General features: G+C 37.8%; 1 protein-coding gene across 1 annotated transcript in view; it reads left to right on the top strand.

Annotated features, from left to right (window-relative positions):
• LOC310633597 (cholesterol transporter ABCA5-like) overlaps positions 1-18,274 on the top strand; it is a 52,645-nt gene that overhangs the window by 23,413 nt on the left and 10,958 nt on the right. The window contains exons 13-26 of the mRNA XM_083351386.1: positions 911-1,030; positions 2,884-3,022; positions 3,124-3,214; positions 5,093-5,232; positions 6,626-6,745; positions 7,135-7,336; positions 9,929-10,101; positions 10,597-10,727; positions 11,062-11,199; positions 11,501-11,614; positions 12,853-13,023; positions 13,815-13,928; positions 14,424-14,558; positions 16,250-16,315. Of these exons, the coding sequence (XP_083207512.1) occupies positions 911-1,030; positions 2,884-3,022; positions 3,124-3,214; positions 5,093-5,232; positions 6,626-6,745; positions 7,135-7,336; positions 9,929-10,101; positions 10,597-10,727; positions 11,062-11,199; positions 11,501-11,614; positions 12,853-13,023; positions 13,815-13,928; positions 14,424-14,558; positions 16,250-16,315 (1,854 nt within the window). The remainder of the gene's footprint in view (positions 1-910; positions 1,031-2,883; positions 3,023-3,123; positions 3,215-5,092; positions 5,233-6,625; positions 6,746-7,134; positions 7,337-9,928; positions 10,102-10,596; positions 10,728-11,061; positions 11,200-11,500; positions 11,615-12,852; positions 13,024-13,814; positions 13,929-14,423; positions 14,559-16,249; positions 16,316-18,274) is intronic.

Here is an 18,274-nt window from a genome sequence, read left to right on the forward strand (position 1 = left end):
GAAACATCTTTTACCATACCAAATGCTCTAAAAATTCTTGTATTTAACAAGTTTTTTTAAAATCTATGCTTGTGTGTGCACATATACATGTATAAGTTTTATGTCTGAAAATTTCTTCCAGTGAATCTCTGGTGGAAGGGATAACACTTGACTGAGCTGTTCAGCTGATTGCTGGGAGTGAGAAGGTGTTAAGCTATTATGACTGTTCTTAATATTGTCAAGAACAGTCATAATAGCTTAACACCTTCTCACTCCCAGCAATCAGCTGAACAGCTCAGTCAAGTGTTATCCCTTCCACCAGAGATTCAGTGGAAGAAATTTTCAGACATAAAACTTATACATGTATATGTGCAAACACAAGCATAGATTAAAAAAAATGTTAATATTGTCAAATAGGGACGTGGTGGCTCAGTGGCTTAGGACGCTGAGCTTGTTGATCAGAAGGTCGGCAGTTTGGTGGGTCGAATCCCGAGTGCTGCGTAACAGAGTGAGCGCCTGTTACATGTCCCAGCTTCTGCCAACCTAGCAGTTCGAAAGGACATAAAAAAATGCAAGTAGAAAAATAGGGACCACTACGGTGGGAAAGTAATAGCGTTCCGTGCGCCTTTGGCGTCTAGTCATGCCGGCCACATGACCACGGAGCCGTCCTCGGACAAGCGCTGGCTCTTCGGCTTTGAAATGGAGATGAGCACCAGCCCCTAGAGTCAGAAACGACTAGCATGCGTGTGCGGGGGAACTTTTACCTTTTAAAATATTGTCAATTTTTAACTGTCTAGAATCTAAATTGAACTGGGTAGTATACAAGCTTCTATAATTAATAAACATAATAATACATAATATTTTATTATAGTACACACAATGTATACATAATAAACATAATTAAAACCTTTTTTCTGCTGGTTTTTGTAAGGTTCAGAATGTGTTATTAGACTTGGATATGCAGTTCTTTAAAGACAATCAAGCAAAAATCTTGAGTGGAGGCCAAAAAAGGAAGCTGTCAGTTGGATTTGCAGTTCTTGGAGATCCAAAGGTAAATGCCAAAAGAACATTGATCTCCCTCTCCCCTCCCCTCCCTCTCGTTTTCCTTCTCTACTAGTTTAGGTAGGTAGGTAGTTTAGTTGGTTAAATTACCATCATTACTTTAGTACATTTTTCTCTCAAAATTTACTCAGATGATTACATTACATTACATTACATTACATTACATTACATTACATTACATTACATTACATTACATTAGCAATAAGTTTGAGGCTGGAATGGGACAATTCACTGCAGCCAACTCGCCATGGCCAACTTCTTGTGGCCAACTTGCTGCAGGACAACTCACCACAGCCAACTAATCACGGGACAATTCAATAATTCAATTTAAGTATTTAAAATAATTTTTAAAATATTCTATTTTTTATCATTCACATTTCATTTTGTCTCCCCTTTTGGATCCTTTCTTTAATTATTCTATTCCACCATTTCTTTAATATTAGTAACTCTTTTCCCATAGTAGTTGTGGCATGGCTAATTGCCATAGTGAGTTGGCTGGGGCAGGCTGGCAACAGCAAGTTGGCCACTGCGAATTGGCTGTGGCAATTTGTCTTGGACCCATCATAGGCATGCTAACCAGACATATATAGAAATTGAGCAATTGATTGAATAAACTGAAAAACACAGTGCCTAGAGATCAGTCTCTTTTTTGCCCTGTTTCAACTCCGTGGAGAAATTCCAAAATTCATTATGCAGTGCGGCTCATAACCACCTTGGCATTGCTTATGGTTCTGAGAAGAATAATAGTACCATGAGGAACTCATGGTACTGTGAGCAACTCCAGTACTGGCTGGGGCTGGTCCTGATATTGAAATATTCAAAGGAAGCCAAAACCTAAATAGGAATTGAATTGAGAATAGTTGCACCATTTGATTTGTGTTGTTTTGAGACTTGCTTCCAAAATTCTCAGAATCCTTTCCTGGAAATCTTGTATGCCAACAGATGTGGAATTAATAACATTGTAATTAGTGGGGCACAAGGTGGGATTTTCCAGTTGCTTTCATAGATCAAAAAAGTGGGAAACACAGGATCAGGGGAATTATCTAATGGAAGGATGTAGTGGCCTGTAGTTTGCTCTGAATACCTTGTGAGGCAAGGTAACTCAGTCTGGAAAAGGTGACTTGCTAAATCTTAAGTGTGCATATGCTCACAGTAGAAATATTTTGTTACAACTGGTATAAAGTTATACTAGAGTAAACTGTAGAAGTGATACAGATGGTCCTCGACTTACAACCATTTGTTTAGTGACTGTTCAACAGCACTGAAAAAAAAGGTGCCTTATGACTGTTTTTCACATTTATAACTAACATTCCCAGGGTCAGATGATCAGAATTCGGACACTTGGCAACTATTATATATTTATGACAGTTGCATTGTCCCAGGGTCATGTGAATATCTTTTGCAAACTTCTGACAAAGTCCGTGAGGGTATCAGATTCGCTTCATAACCATATTACTAACATAACAACTGCAATGTTTCACTAAACATTGTTTCACTAAACATACAGCAAGAAAGGCTGTAAAATGTGGCAAGCTACAGAAATTTTGGACTCAATTATGGTCATAAATTGAGGACTACCTGTACTTAGTGTGATTTCTATTGTGAATTCCAAATTAGGAGTGTCAGCTTTGGATGACATTAATTTATAAAACTTCATATTTACTTTGGCCATTGCGTCCTTATAATGGTTATATCCTTATCCTATCACATATAATTTTGTGATCATATCACAAGTTTTGATAGAAAGTAGTCATAAAGTTAATGAAGATTGTTTATGTTGTGTTCAAAATGACGATGATGATGATGGTGTGTGTGTGTGTGTGTTTACATATATTTATTTAGGTATTGCTGTTAGATGAGCCAACAACTGGTATGGATCCATGCTCACGGCAAACAGTTTGGAACCTCTTGAAAAACAGAAAAGCCAATTCTGTGACAGTATTCAGTACCCATTTCATGGACGAAGCAGACATTGTTGCAGGCATGTTCAGAGATATGCACCCCATGAATACAGCAGTTATTCCTTTGATGGTTACTGTCTACAAAAGAATAACTGAAGATTCCACGTACTCTTGTTTCTAGATCGGAAAGCTGTGATTTCTCGAGGAATGCTGAAATGTCTTGGCTCTTCTTTCTTCCTTAAGACAAAATGGGGAATTGGCTATCGTTTGAGGTATTATTAGCTTCACTGCCTATTTCAAATAAATTTTACTAACTACATTATTTGTACCTAACCTTTATAAAGTCTTTCTGAACCATCATAGTTTTATTTCACAATAGAGAGGGTTGAAATATAGGAAAAGTGTAAGTTACATAACGATTATTTGGGAGGGCAATAATGATGAACAAACCTAGTAAGAAAGACAAATTGTAACCCAGCCTGAAAACCCATGAATAGTGGGCAGCCTATAAACATTTGAAATAATTAAAATTAAAACGCTTTAGATTTTAGATAGCTCATAATGCTGTTTTCTCGGTTGCAAATATGAAGTAGTTGCCATTTTATGAGTGGCACACATAATAGTAAATTATCTGAATAAATTTATTAAATATTCAAGTAATCAAATATGAATAGATGAGAACATATTTGCTTTCTTGAAGTTTAAGATTTTTGTACTGTTTCTATAATGGAATGTTTGTAGTTAAAAAATAATGGCCACTTTTCACTACAATGATATTGAAACAAAAACAGTAGGGGGAAATTATCAATTGTTTACTTATTAGGAACCTTCAAACAGATTTGCTATAATGAAAAAATGAACATTTTTCAGAGACCCTGACCAAGTAGCTCCAGCACACAATTTGTAGCACTTCAACATGTTTATTTATTTATTAAACTCAAAAGTAGCTCTGGGTGGCTTACAATGTTTAAAAATCCAGAACATAAAACTACATAAAAACCCCATCCCATCCCCTCATTTCATCAGCAGCAGCACAATCAAATCACTTGATAAATCTCCATTTGCCGCAGGGCTGCTGACAAAATCACATTTTTAGTCTTTTGGGGAAGGAACAAGATACAGTTGAGCTGTACCTCTAGGGCAGGGGTCAGCAACCTGAAACAGTGAAAGAGCCACTCGGAACCGGTTCCCTCACAAAAGGAAAAACTGGGAGCCGCAAAAAATGTGTGCGCATGTGCATACATGCGCGCATGCGCAGAACAGGGTTTGACTGAAGAGTGGAGCCAAGGCGAGATATGCACCTACCCTGTATATTTGAATTGATTGGTTGAACTTTTTTAGTCCCACTTTTTCTTTTTTTGGACTGCACATGGCAGAGGACTGGGAGCCGCAGGAGACGGCTGAAAGAGCCGCATGCGGCTCCGGAGCTGCGGATTGCAGACCTGTGCTCTAGGGAAACAATGTTCCACAGAGAAAGGGCCACCCGCAAGAAACTTCAACATATCTACTATAGATCCTGTCTGTCAGGCTCAAGAACCAAGAACAACACATGGAGTTATTTCTGAATATATTTTTTTATTGTTATTCACTTGTAGACAGAATCTTGCTAGGCTAGAGCAATTAGATAGCATAGGTAAAGGTAAAGGTAAAGGTTCCCCCGCACATGTGTGCTAGTCGTTTCCGACTCTAGGGGCCGGTGCTCATCTCTGTTTCAAAGCTGAAGAGCCAGTGCTTGTCCGAGGACGTCTCCGTGGTCATGTGGCCGGCATGACTAGATGCCAAAGGCGCACGGAACGCTGTTACCTTCCCACCATAGTGGTCCCTATTTTTCTACTTGCATTTTTTTAATGTGCTTTCGAACTGCTAGGTTGGCAGAAGCTGGGACGAGTAACAGGCACTCACTCTGTTACGCAGCACTCGGGATTCGACTCGCCAAACTGCCGACCTTCTGATCGACAAGCTCAGCATCCTAAGCCACTGAGCCACCATGTCCCTCTTAGATAGCATAACTAAACATATATCCGACAAACTGCTAGGGAGAATCCTAGCACACTTCTCTATTATAATCTTGTTTGTAATGTTTAAAAATAGTGAAATCCATGGTGCAGCAACAATGCTTTCATCCCTGCTATGTTTTTATTCTTCTTTAGTATGCAGATAGACAGGTATTGTAACACAGAAGGTACAGCATTCTTGATCAGGCAGCATATCCCTGGAGCCAGTCTGCTAAAGGAGACTGAAGAGCAACTGGTCTATGCCTTGCCATATAAAGATACAGACAGATTTTCAGGTACAAGTTTTCTCTTTTTCTCCACTGAAAATTGGAAGTTGATGGTGTAGGTTTCCTCAGTAAAATCTGAGGAAACGAATGGCGGGGCTGGCCATAACACCAAGCACCACACTAGCTGCTGAGTGTTTTGAAATCGGAGCAGTCTGGGAGAGTGCTGGTACAGTTGTGAGGGGCAGCTGTGGTTGATTAGTCATGGATGGGGTAGTACAGTAGTTCCCATTCAGAACTGAGGTATAGTCTGTGATTTTCTTCAACTTCCAGCTCCTGCTCAAAGAGCAGGTGGTAGCTGTGAGCAGGAAGGTCTTTGAAAAGATTCATTTCAGGCACCAGCTGTGCCCATTCCTAGATTAGGGGATTCTAGACCAGCATGCCCACACAGCTCCACTCACGCAAGAGGGAAGAGAAGACTTTGGGACACGGTTTCACGCTCCTTCAAGCTTCTCCCTGCCAAAAGCTTTTTGCAAAGGGATGGAAGGCCTGAAGCAGGTGAGATTGGTACCCCAAAACCTTTCATCCGGAGAAAAGAAGCCTTTGGAGGTGTTTCCCAACCATTTGTTATCAGGATCCAGGAAACACAGCTCTTTAGTTATAGCACTTACCTTTTGGAACAGCAATCTCCACCACCCCCACCACCACCCCGCCCCTATATTCATATGGTGAATACCCTGGTGATATTCAATAAATCTTTGAAAATGTATCTGTTCCCCAACCCTTGATTTAGGAGGGGGGCATTGAGCCCCTACAGGATATTATTTCCTTGAAGAACTGCATTTTCTGGATGCATTATGATTTCTGTTTCCTATTGTTCATTCTCTCTCTTTTTTTAAAGGAAGTACAAGTAGTTCTAAACTTATGATCACAATTGAGTCCAAAGTTTCCATTGCTAAGCAAGACAGTTGTTAAGTGAATTTTGCCCCATTTTGTGACCATTCTTGCCTCAGCGGTTAAGTGAATCATAGCGATTATTAAGTTAGTAGCACGCTTGTAAAGTGAATCTGGCTTCCCCATTGATTTTGCTTGTCAGAGGGTCACAAAAGGTGATCCCAGGAACACTGCAACCATCATAAATATGAGCAAGTTGCCAAGCGTCTGAATTTTGATAATCTGACCATGGGGATGTTGCAACGGTCGTAAGTGTGAAAAACGGCGTAACTCACTTTTTCCAGTGCCGTTGTAACATGGAACGGTCACTAAACGAATGATTGTAAGTCGAGGATTACCTGTAAGACATTCAGAGTCTGATAGAATTAGCCCAACTCTAAATGTAATCAAATAATAATCTGAAAAAGCATCCAAATGCATTCTTTCTACTTTGATATGGAAGAAAATGATTATGGCTCCTCTTAAAGAATAGCGCTCAAAGTTCATTTGGAAATCATTCCTCTTCCTCTAGCACTCTTTGCTGATCTAGATACTCATTCTCATTTGGGTGTTATTTCTTATGGCCTTTCTACCTCAACCTTAGAAGATGTGTTTTTCAAACTGGAAATTGAAGCAGAGACTGACCAACAGGGTAAGAATCAGTTTTATAACTTCATGTGGTATTTATCATATGATGACATTATTAAAAGTATATTTCATCTTAGTATTATTTGTAATTTGGGGATTACTGTACAAAAATACATTCTTTAAAAAATTTACAGTACAAGATGATTAAAACTCCAAGAAAATCGTAATATATTTATTTCTGAGAATTGTGCCTTCAAAGTATATGTATGTGGATGTGTGTATTTTCTTCTCCCATGAATAGTGGTAATGTTCTCAAAAAAATATCATTTAGCATGTGCTGATATATTCAGTTAATTATGAAATGTTGCTAACAAGGTGATGCCAAGAGTTATAGAGCTAGTTGGAAAACATAAATTTAAAAACATTTAAATTTCTTTTTCCTTTATTTCCCAGATTTTGGTGTTTTTAACTCACAGCAAGCTGAAGACAAAACGAATAGTAATTCTGCTGATGAACTAGAGCAAAGTCTGTTAATGCTATCTATGACAAAATCTTGTGCAGTAAGCAATAAGTCTCTTTGGAAAAAGCAGGCCCTCATTATTGCAAAGGTCCATTTTCGTAGTTTTAATCGTGACATTAAATCAATGTCAGAAGTGTAAGTATCTTCACATTGGGTTTCCTCCACATTTTGGAAAGTGTTTAATTGGTATGAAAAATATAAATAAGAAACTTTGTTCTTAATTGGCTGATCATACTAGTTCCCAAAATTATAAAAATGTCCAGTGTGGAATTAAATGTAACTTGTTGAAAATAACAATACAATTTGTGATTTTAAATTTAGGAAATTTCTCTCTGAGGGTTTACATATGTGGAAAACTGAGTTGGCTGGGAGATGGGCAGACCTGAGGCAGTAACTTTTATTACTAATAAACTGAGCAACACAGGTTGCTTAACTTTGGAATTTTAAGTATCCAGAAGGTGGAAGGCGAATTAGAGATAAAAGAAATGGACACCAGTTCTCATAACATTCAGAAATTTTAGCTGCAGATATGCCAGAAAGTAATTTATGTTCTCCCAAAGATGCTTTTTCACGAGGCAACCCGACTTTCTTGTTTTTCTTTGAAGACGTTTCGCTTCTCATCCAAGGAGCTTCTTCAGCTCTGACAGGATGGTGGGGAATGGGAAGATTTATACTCCTGCAGACAGCTGACCATTTGCATTATTTTAGCGAGTCATTAAAGCTACCTGGAGGTTTATCTATGTCTTCAGGGTCACCTGAGTAGTGCAAATGGGTGTGGAGCCTTCTTGGAACTGTTGAAAGGACTGTGTTGTAGACTGGAGATAGATGATGTCAGATCCCTCCCCCTCTGTTGAGAGAAGGCTGTTCAGTTTTGACATAGATGGCCTTGCTAAAAGAATGCAAATGACCAGCTGTCTGCAAGGAGTATAAATCCTTCCATTCCCCACCATCCAGTCAGAGCTGAAGAAACTTCTTGGATGAGAAGCAAAACGTCTTCAAAGAAAAATAAGAAAGTCCAGTGGCCTCGTGAAAAAGCATCTATGACCTGGATGACTGAGAGTCTCCATAGATAATTTATGTTCAAAACGCAAATATTGTTTTAGGGAAACGGAACCATTTTTAAGGTACTTCAAGAAATGAAACACATAGATTTGTGGCAAAGTTTTTCAAGTTTCGTGAAAAATGTGAGCAAGTTTCAGTGTAGGATATAATTCAGCCAGTCATATTACCAGGGATGATTTCCTCACCCGCTCATTTTAGTCTGAATATTTTTATATGTGCCTAGATTACAAGCTGGCACAAGCTGATTTTTTAAAAAATAAGAAATATCAGTAATGTTGTAGTGAACTGTGATATTTATATAAGAACAGAACCCTATTGATCTGGGTATTTCATTAGACAATTTATTTTATCTACAAATTCCTTTATCTCAGGTTTGCACATAATAATTGCTAATAGGCCTTAGATTAGAGGGTTAGACAAATGGTAAGATTTTCTTTATTGCAGCAAAAATGCAATAATGTTTGCTTAATTGAAATAGTACTTGGAGCCTTTCATTTGATAGCTTCTTCTGTGAATGTAATGAAGAATGGGTTGGAGGCACATTGTAACTTATTTCCAGTGGATCACCTGATATGCAGGTTAGGGTGATCTTTTTGATCCTGCACCAATAAAATTCCATCAAAAATACATTTATAATCAGAGATCATTTTAGGGCTATACATGTGGACCAGCATTCGTATCTAATGTGTAGCCTGTACAAACTGTACTGCTGTAATTCATGCTAAACACTGTATTTAGAAAGTTTTCCTCACTAGTAAAAGAATTTGTCAAGGGAGCATACTTGTAAGCATATTGGACCTCCCTGATTTATTTATTTTTAAATTAGGGACCTCCCTAGTTTATTTTTGCAACTAAAAGTGCAACTTTTCTAAGATGATATAATTACACTTTTATGTCTTTTCCTCTTTATTTACTCTCGCATTCTTGTCAACTGTTCTTTCTCTGCCTTTATCCCACTATGAATTTTTATTCCTGTTGTGTAGTGGGTTCTGGAGAGCAGGAAAGACGCCGGGACGATGAGTACAGCATAACAGCTCTTTATTAGGTGGGAGTGACCATACTAGGGAATAGGGGTTACCTGCACTCTTTATATACCTAGCCAGGTATGCAGCCACCCAATCGGATTGAACCTCTGTTTCCCGCCGAAACTGATTCCCGCCAAAACAGTTACAGTTCAACGCCTGCTGGTGGTGACTGTTATACAAGTGCTTTAGGTGTTCCTTAAAACCTAATGCATAACAATTCCATTGAAAAAAATTCTCCATTACTCCCTTCATTTATTTCTTTTATCTCCCATTGTTCACATTTAATTTTTCTTCTCTATATGATTTTCAAAAATATTTATTTCTTTTATCTCCCATTGTTTACATTTAATTTTCCTTCTCTATATGATTTTCAAAAATATCTCAGATGAAATTAAGGTTATTTAAAATTTATTTTTCTAAAAAAATGCAAAATCAGAATTATTTACTGTTCAGCACTGATGCCTTCAGATGTGTTTAGTATATGTTTGTGCTTAGTAAATTTAATATAGATAGATGGATTGTGGGATTTTTTAATAATAGAAAAAAAATTCAACTCCAGATTGAAGTTAGTCCACTTTTATTCTAAAGGACCGTAATTCTCTAATGTAATTTGATTCAACTTTATTTTTTCCCCTTAAAGGTTGGCGCTATTCCTAGTATTTCTTTGTGTTGAGGTTTTCATGTTTCACATGTATGAAGAATACTTGAAAAACGCTATAGCTCCTATCAAACTCTATCCAGATTTATACTTTCTTAAACCAAATGAGACTCATCATAAATATAAAACCAGCCTTCTTATTCAAAACTTCACTGGTAAGTAATAGGAAGCACCAATATTTTTCCCCAGTTTTTTCCTTCTAATCCTTTTAATCTCTATTATTATTATTATTATTATTATTATTATTATTATTATTATTATTATTATTATTATTATTATTAAAAATTTAAATTTAAATTTAAATTTAAATTTAAATTTAAAGAATTTTATTATACATGGCTGAGATGCTTAGACTCAGCCTGAATTTTTCAATTTATTGAAACAAGAGAAAGCAATGTTTTTGCAGCCAAACTTTTCTCTTTTTCCTGGCATCCAAGAGCTCTAGAAGTGATGTGAGAATAAAGTGATAGACTTCCACATTGTAACTGCAGCTCCACACATTCAACAAGAATATATACAAACTGCTTTTTCCGTCGCATGAATGGAGAAATACAATGCAACCATTACATTCATTTGAATGTGGAGAGAGATTATTGGAATGAAACAGACTTGTTAATGATCACTATCTTCCTTAATTCTTTATTTTCTAGGAATAAACATTGATGACATGATCATAAACCCACTTCAGAGCCAGAATATACTGACAGAAATGTTCAATGGCAGTGATTATGTATCAGTTTCTCCTCACAATGCAGCATTAAATGTAATTCATGTAAGCAAGGTGAGAAGATACATAGCTGGTAATGCATGGTCTTGAACAGTTTATTTAGAACATAAGAAATTTTGCTAAAAACTAGTAATTCTATGCAATGTACTATTCTGATTGGATTTAGTTTTGTTTCAACTAGGGCAGGCATGTCAAACTCGCGACGTCACATGACGTCGCGTGACGTATTGGAACTTTTTCCCATTGCCGAAAATGGGATGGGCGTGGTTTCTCCATGATGCTCTGGCCCGCGAGCCGGCAGTTTGACACCCCTGAACTAGGGCAAAGCTGATAGGTGTTGTTACTTTGGATTTATAGCTAATAAGTTAAATCTTTATTGTTTTTGCAGAACTATATCTTTAAAGCTGCTTTTAACCGAACCATGCTACATTCTTTACCTCTCATGATGAATATCATTAGTAATTTGTACCTACACAATTTAAATGTAACTGAAAGCATCCATGTCTGGATTAGCTCTTTCATTCAAGTAAGTAAATGCAAACTCAAATGTTGATATCATAAAGTGAAATGATAGACAGACTTCCTGTGGAAACAGATATTTAAGACATGTTGTATTTCTTATGCATTATCTATTTGTGCAATTTGTGAGTCACAACATGAAATACAGCCAATTTGCCATTTCTCCTGGCCTTCTAGTGCTTTTTGTTTTCTCATTTTCAGACAAGCTGGAATAAAATATATTGAACCAGTGGTAAACATCTGAATGTAAATTATGTGTCATTTTAAGTTTTCATCTATTTTCTATTATTAACATCTTTATTTTTCAGGAAATTAATGATAGAACTTTCATAATGGTGATGATTGTTCAATGTTTGACAGTAGGTGTCACCATGACTGGATTGCCTTCATATTTTACCATGGAGAATGCAGAAAATCATAGGGTAACTTTACATTAAATCATTTTTTCAAAAGAACAGGTGAAGCAACAAAAAATCCATGTATTAGTATAAAGCAGTGGTCCCCAACCTCTCTGGCTTAGCAGTTCCATGCAAGTGGCAAGCGCTTGATTGTGCAAATGGAGCTGTGTGAGTGCCCACCGCTCCCACAAGTGAAGCTCACCCACCACTCCACTACCGGGCCATGGCCCGGTGGTTGGGGACCCCTGGTCTAAAGCGTGATTTGTCTGCCGACGTTTATATTCAATGTATAAACAGATGTTGGGTCAATATTTGAATTTATTTCAATATTTGAACATATTTTAAACTGAAACTCATAAATTATTTTAAAAATCATTCCCTGCCTCTGTTACTGCTCCCACTTTTTGGAACAACTTTTTTCCCCTAGAGATTTGGTTAGCCTAACCCTGCCTGCCTTTTGGAAGGCATTAAAGACCTGTTATTTTTGTCCAGACATTGAGTATGAGAATCGGGTACCTGACTGGATGAGCTTTTCCCCATATTTAAGAATTTGTATGTTACTCCTTTCCCCTTCATGGATTACTGCCTTGTCGTGGCAGTAATAGAACTCCTTTGGGTTCTATTTTCATATTTCATTTTTAATGTACCTTTAATTGATCCATTACTGATAATGAAAGCTGGCTTGAGTCATGCTGAGTAGGGTGGCTATATAAAGTGGTTAAATCAATCAATATTTAACCACATTTATAATACAAAGTATAGCAAATAGCATACATCTATGCCTGAGGCCAACTTGAATAAAAAGGCCAATCTAATACACAAAAACATAAACAAACAAACAAACAAACAAATAAATAAATAGGGCAATCTAGTTCAGCAGATAAAGCAGAGAGATAAGCAAATCAGATTAGATCAAAAGTTAGACATAGCAAAGAGGCAGAGTCACGTCGAAAAAATGTTAAAAACTGAGAACCAGCAAATATTTAAACTAATTAAATATTAATGTATATTGGATAATTTAACTTTGCGGTTTTAGTACACATGTATTTACAGTTATTCCTGCCCTTGCTAATCTGAATCCTGAGTTTAAAAGCAAACATAAAGAACCCCACTAAAAATTCATTAACTCATAGATCAGCATCGTCTCCTTCTCTCTCTTCCTGATGCTTTCTTCATCCAATCCTCAATTGTGAATAACCATTGTTAGATTTGTTCCAATATGCTGTATCAAATACACATTTTAACCAATTTATTTTTTGCAGATTAAAGCTTATACCCAACTTAAGTTGTCCGGCCTTTATCCATCTGCTTATTGGTGTGGACAAGCATTAGTCGACATTCCTTTATATTACACTATTCTTCTTGTCATGACCGGGATCTTATTTGGTGTTTATCATGAAATTATTTTTTCCCCAATGAAGATCTTTGCTGTAGTAAGTCTTCCTACTTTCAAACAATTGTTCTTTGGTTTTTCTTCAGTTTATTTCCACTTACCACTTAGTCAGCTCATTTCCACTTACTTAGAATAAACTCAGATCTTGTATTATTTTGTACTCCTCTCTTTTTTAAAATGCCCATCCCTGGGAAAGCACTATTTTAGCAAAAACACCCTGTCTTCAGTTTGAAACAGTTGTATTAAATGAAAATCTATTGTTTCGTATTCAAAACAGGCTGTTTCAATTTTTCCGGATATGTTTCAAGCACAAAGTGCTTCCAAAACAACCTGTTTCAAATGCAGTATTTCACTCAGAAAATATTAATCTGAACTTTAAAAAAGTTACAAATTTAAAACAGTTCTGAATTCAAAAATTGCACAGCAATTATCTTTCAGGATAATTTATAAAAAACTGAAAAAATGTGAAAAATTATGTATGAAGCTGCCTCCTTCATCTCTCTGTGACCTACCCTGGCAGGTTTGGGGGTGAGGGAATATACAATAAAGGAGCAGTTGAAGTACCCTAAAGTGGAAAATCAGTGTATATGACTGAGGGCAGAGGTTCCTCCATAACACAGGAAGAAGCTTAGTCTGCCTTCTAGCTAAAAAGGTAAAATTAACCCTTTCCTGTAGAATCCATCTTCCAGTGACTAGAAAGGGATCGTTCTGTATGAGTAGACCTAAAGGAAAAAATGATGGGTTGTTTGCTGTGTTTTTCATTATTCTGGTCTGTTTTCATGGGAAAGTATGTCAAGAAAAAATTTAATGAATGTATTTTTTTTCTTGCAGGCTTTTTGCATTATGGGCTATGTACCCTCAGTAATTCTGTTTCATTATATTGTCTCTTTCACTTTTAAAAGTATACAAAACACAAAGGAATTTTGGTCATTCATTTTTCCAACTGTGAGTAAACGGGCAGAGCCTAATTTGTTTTTCCCATTTATTCAAATGTCTAATTTTGTTTCTCTGTTTATATATACATCTTCATGTTGGAATATATATGACTTCATTTTTTCAAAAAATTAAATCATGTGTGCCCTTATTCTTATTTAGTCTATAGTAAACATCGTGCATATCTGTCTGTTTTCTCTGAGTTACACTTATTACAATGAATCAAATCATGGTTCTGTCCAAGTCATAATGTGCTCTGTCTAGTTTAGGTCTTGCATAATGTACCATCACAATCTTGTAGTTCATTATGTACTATGGGGAACACACAAACTCAGCCTTAACAAACCATGATAAAGTTGTTAAAGCAGCTTTGTAATAGTCAGAAGGTGCTCTGAAGATATTCCCAGCTGTCTCAGCATTAATGCGGAACATCACAGAGACAAGAAGAACTCTAGTTTGATATTTCCCCATGAATTTTATTACGATTGTATTTGTTTTGTCTTTCAGGCAGCTTTGATCTGTATTATTGTTACTGATGTGGCGTTTATAAAATGGTATACGGTAGCCATTATAATTCACATGTCCTTTTGCATCTTCGTTCCAATTTACCCTCTTATCGGGTGCCTCATTACTTTATTAGAGGTAGGTTTACTATAGACTGAATTCAATATTCAAAATTCTAGTGTGCCAAAGAGCACTATAAATTCCAATATATATTATATATTTTAAAATTGGTGATAAACAACCCTAATATGTCTTCAAAACAGCAACTTTCTCTACAATTGAGGCAGGGGGAATGATTTATCCTAAGCTCAGTTTTAAGCTAAATTAGGACCATTATGAGACCTGACCTCTTCTCAACTTTTTGTATTGAAAATGTTTTTGTATGTGAACTTTTTCTATTCGTTTCAGAATTAAAACTGCTAAAATATAACTTACGTAAAACGGCAGGCACTAAAGATATCAAAGTGTTGGGAGAGTGGATATAACTTGCCTCCACTGTCCTCATCAAATTTTATTTTCATTTTCATTGTAGTCAAATTGATATCTCTAGAGCACGGGTGTCAAACTCGCGACGTCACATGACGTGTCGGGACGTGTCGCAACTTTTTTCCCCATTGCCGGCAATGGGGTGGGCGCGGTTTTGGCATGACATATCCGGCCATTAGGCCGGAAGTTTGACACCCCTGCTCTAGTGCTACGGGTAAGAGAACAGCCTTGATGTGGGAATTTCCTATCATTCTCTCACATGCCCATATCTTTTTAAGGGCCCCACCAAGTAAGATATGAGAGATCGCCCTTTAAAACAATGTCCAATGTTCAATTGACAGAGGAGGAATGTTATCAGTAAATGTATCCAGAGAAAGAAGCTAAAAGAGTTACATAGCAATCAAAGACTAAAGAATTCCGCGGCAGCTGAAGAAGTCAGGTTTGGCGTCAGAATTAAACAGTCTTCAACTTCCTGGAAAGAAATGGCAATTAAAGACAGTTTCACAAAAAGCATGACTGATGACCATGGCAGGATGAAGAGCTATCATACAGATCAGCTCTTTATAATTCTCTGAAAAAGGAGAGGACTTGAGATCTCTCACAAATGCTTTTAAACCTCGTGAGAACACAAAGCGATGATCTCTGGCATTGTTGCAATTGATTTGTGTACTATGTTGCTGTTGTCTTCCTTCTGTCTGACTTTAGATAGCTTTTTTCTGAGTGTAAATGTGGGTTTGTGAGCTATCATTTATTCCTAAGGGTTGCAGTATTCTGGCAGCCATTTCGGATGTTCCTTTGATGTATGGCAAGACAAAATACAAACCCCAACAAAATACACAGCCAATCAAAGCACAAAAAACAAGTCCTGCCATTCATCAAAGGAACATCCAAATGGCTGCCAGAATTAATTGCAACAATTGTAACCAATCCTATGTGGGACAAAGACAAAGAACCAGACCATTCGAACTACCAATCAACAAGAGAACCAATCAGCTGCTCAGAATTTAAATATAGCTCCGAACAACCAACCAATCACACGACCAAATGATCACACTGGCACACAAGACATTCATAAGCTAAGGAAAATAGCACAAGAAGATCCTGCTGCTGATGTTACCTAGTCTGATAACGAAATGTTCAGAAACTAAATTGAAACAAGCTTGGAGAGCAAACCACTGCCAATTTTTTTTTTAGGTTTGCTAAATAAAATTCTGAATCGAATCAAGAAAGGATTTGTTGTTTTATTCTGAAATATGAATTATTGTTGAAACATAAGACTTTTTAAAAAATTAACTATCTGTCAAAAAATGTAAAAAATAATTGGAATATTATTATCTTGCTAGGAGACAAAAAAGATTGGCCAAAAAGTGGAAAGAAGTGCAGAAAGATTGTTGGTTTCAATAGTGGCGGTAAGAATCCTATTTCTTCTTCAGAATTCAGGAAACCTTATACATTTTAAGATGTTTTGGTATATATTATACTTTTATTGTTTATAATCTGAATTGGATTATCACATTCTTCATTCTATATTCTAAATTCATGCAACGTATGCAATATGTCAACAAAAGATAATGTACTCCTTGTCAACAGAACAGTCAGGCATGTAAAAGCTATATAGTTTGGTGAGCTCTGGATAGAGTTACTCTCTAATATATCCTCATTTAGGGAAGATACTCTAGAATTTGATTTACAGTATTATATCCTATTATGAGGACCTGTGTTTAAAAGCAACTTATTGCCTCTTAAAAGCCTCCTCTCAGATAATATACTCTGAAAAAACTGGATCTCGGTTAAGGGCCAGCACAAGAACCAAAACCTGTCATACATATACTTTATCCTAACCATACCCTAATATTTAAACATTGCGCACGCACACGCACACACACACACACACCTTATAAGTTTCCAAAACAAACAATAAATAGTTCTAGGTGCACCATCCAGATATCAATGAAAAAGCTGCAATGAAAGGTAAGGATTCTCATCAGTTTATTATTTGTATTTTAGTATATTATCATAAAATGTTTGGAAGAACATAAGAACGTAACAGGTTTGGAGACTACCGTAGGAATAAGGTAATGAAGTATAAGAAAAAAAGTGACAAAATTGAATTATCAGAAAACTACTACATTCCAATGTATCATTAGAAACGTGGGCGAAGCTCAGGCCTTTTTGGTCTCAGTGGCTGTTCTCTAGGTCCCCAACCTATGGACCGCGGCCCACTACCGGGCCATGGCAGTGCATGTGCACGTGCTCCCCTCCCCTCGTGCCACCATTGCCGCTAGTATTACGTGGATGGCAGCATTGCCACGAACCTTGCATGGGTGGCGGGAGCACCGTGAGCAGCAGGTGGGCAGCGGAACACCTGTTGTGATTCAGGGTCAGCCTGTGGGTTCGGCAGTTGGGTCGGATGACTCAGAGGAGGAGGAGGAGGGGGGTGTTGAAGAGCTTGCTGAGGGGGCTGGACAGCTTGATGAGAGCCCTCAGCCAGGCCCTTCTCACCTGGTCACGACGCAGACCCAGCTGTGTGAGCCTGACAGCGTGGATGAAGATGACCCACAGCTGGCCCTGTTCAAGGACGCCCGACGCAGGAGGCAGTCAATCAGGAGTAAACAGAGGAAGGCAATGGGGCTCCTCGGAAGGAGGCAGAGAAAAGCCACGCCCTGAACTGTATTTAAGGGGGAATGCGTGGGAGGGCTGGTTTGCTGAAGGCAACCGCTTGAAAAGCTCCTGTTTCTTGGTTCATGTCTTGTTCTATTTGTTTTTGTAGCAATAAATTTGGCAGGCGTAATTCCAGCCTCTTGCCTTCTTGTAAAAGGGGTTGTCCCTGCCTTTTCTGCAGGGCCGGTAGCAGGCTGGTACAGAACAACACCACACACGTGGCATTGCCATGAAACTTTTGCGGGCAGCGGCAGCGTTGCAAGAGGCAAGCAACAGGCGGTCTGCAGTGTGAGCCTCACGTGGGGTGGTGGCGCGATCCTTGCACTGGTGGTAGCATTGCCATGAGCCTGGTGGCAGCAGCACAAACCCCACACAGGCACAAGCATCGCTGAAAGCCATGCGCACATGCTCGCAGCCCCATTTGCGTGGTGCACATGCTCATGGCCTGTTTGTGCGCATGTATACATGTGTGGCCACATTCATGTTTGCGCATGCACGTGTAAGGCTCTGACTCTCTCTCCCACCATGCCGCCAACCCAGAAAGGTTGGAGACCCCAATCTAGAATATATAATCACCTGTTATTAGATTTGCCCTTACTTTGCTGGCCTTCCAGAAAATATTCAACACCTTTCCAGACACGAGAGTAAGGAAATTAGTGAAGCTTAATTGGTTTGGTTTGTTTTAGATTTTATTCTCAGTTGTCTTT

This window comes from Vipera ursinii (genome assembly GCF_947247035.1).
Source record: "Vipera ursinii genome assembly, chromosome: 2".
Taxonomy (NCBI): Eukaryota; Metazoa; Chordata; class Lepidosauria; order Squamata; family Viperidae; genus Vipera; species Vipera ursinii.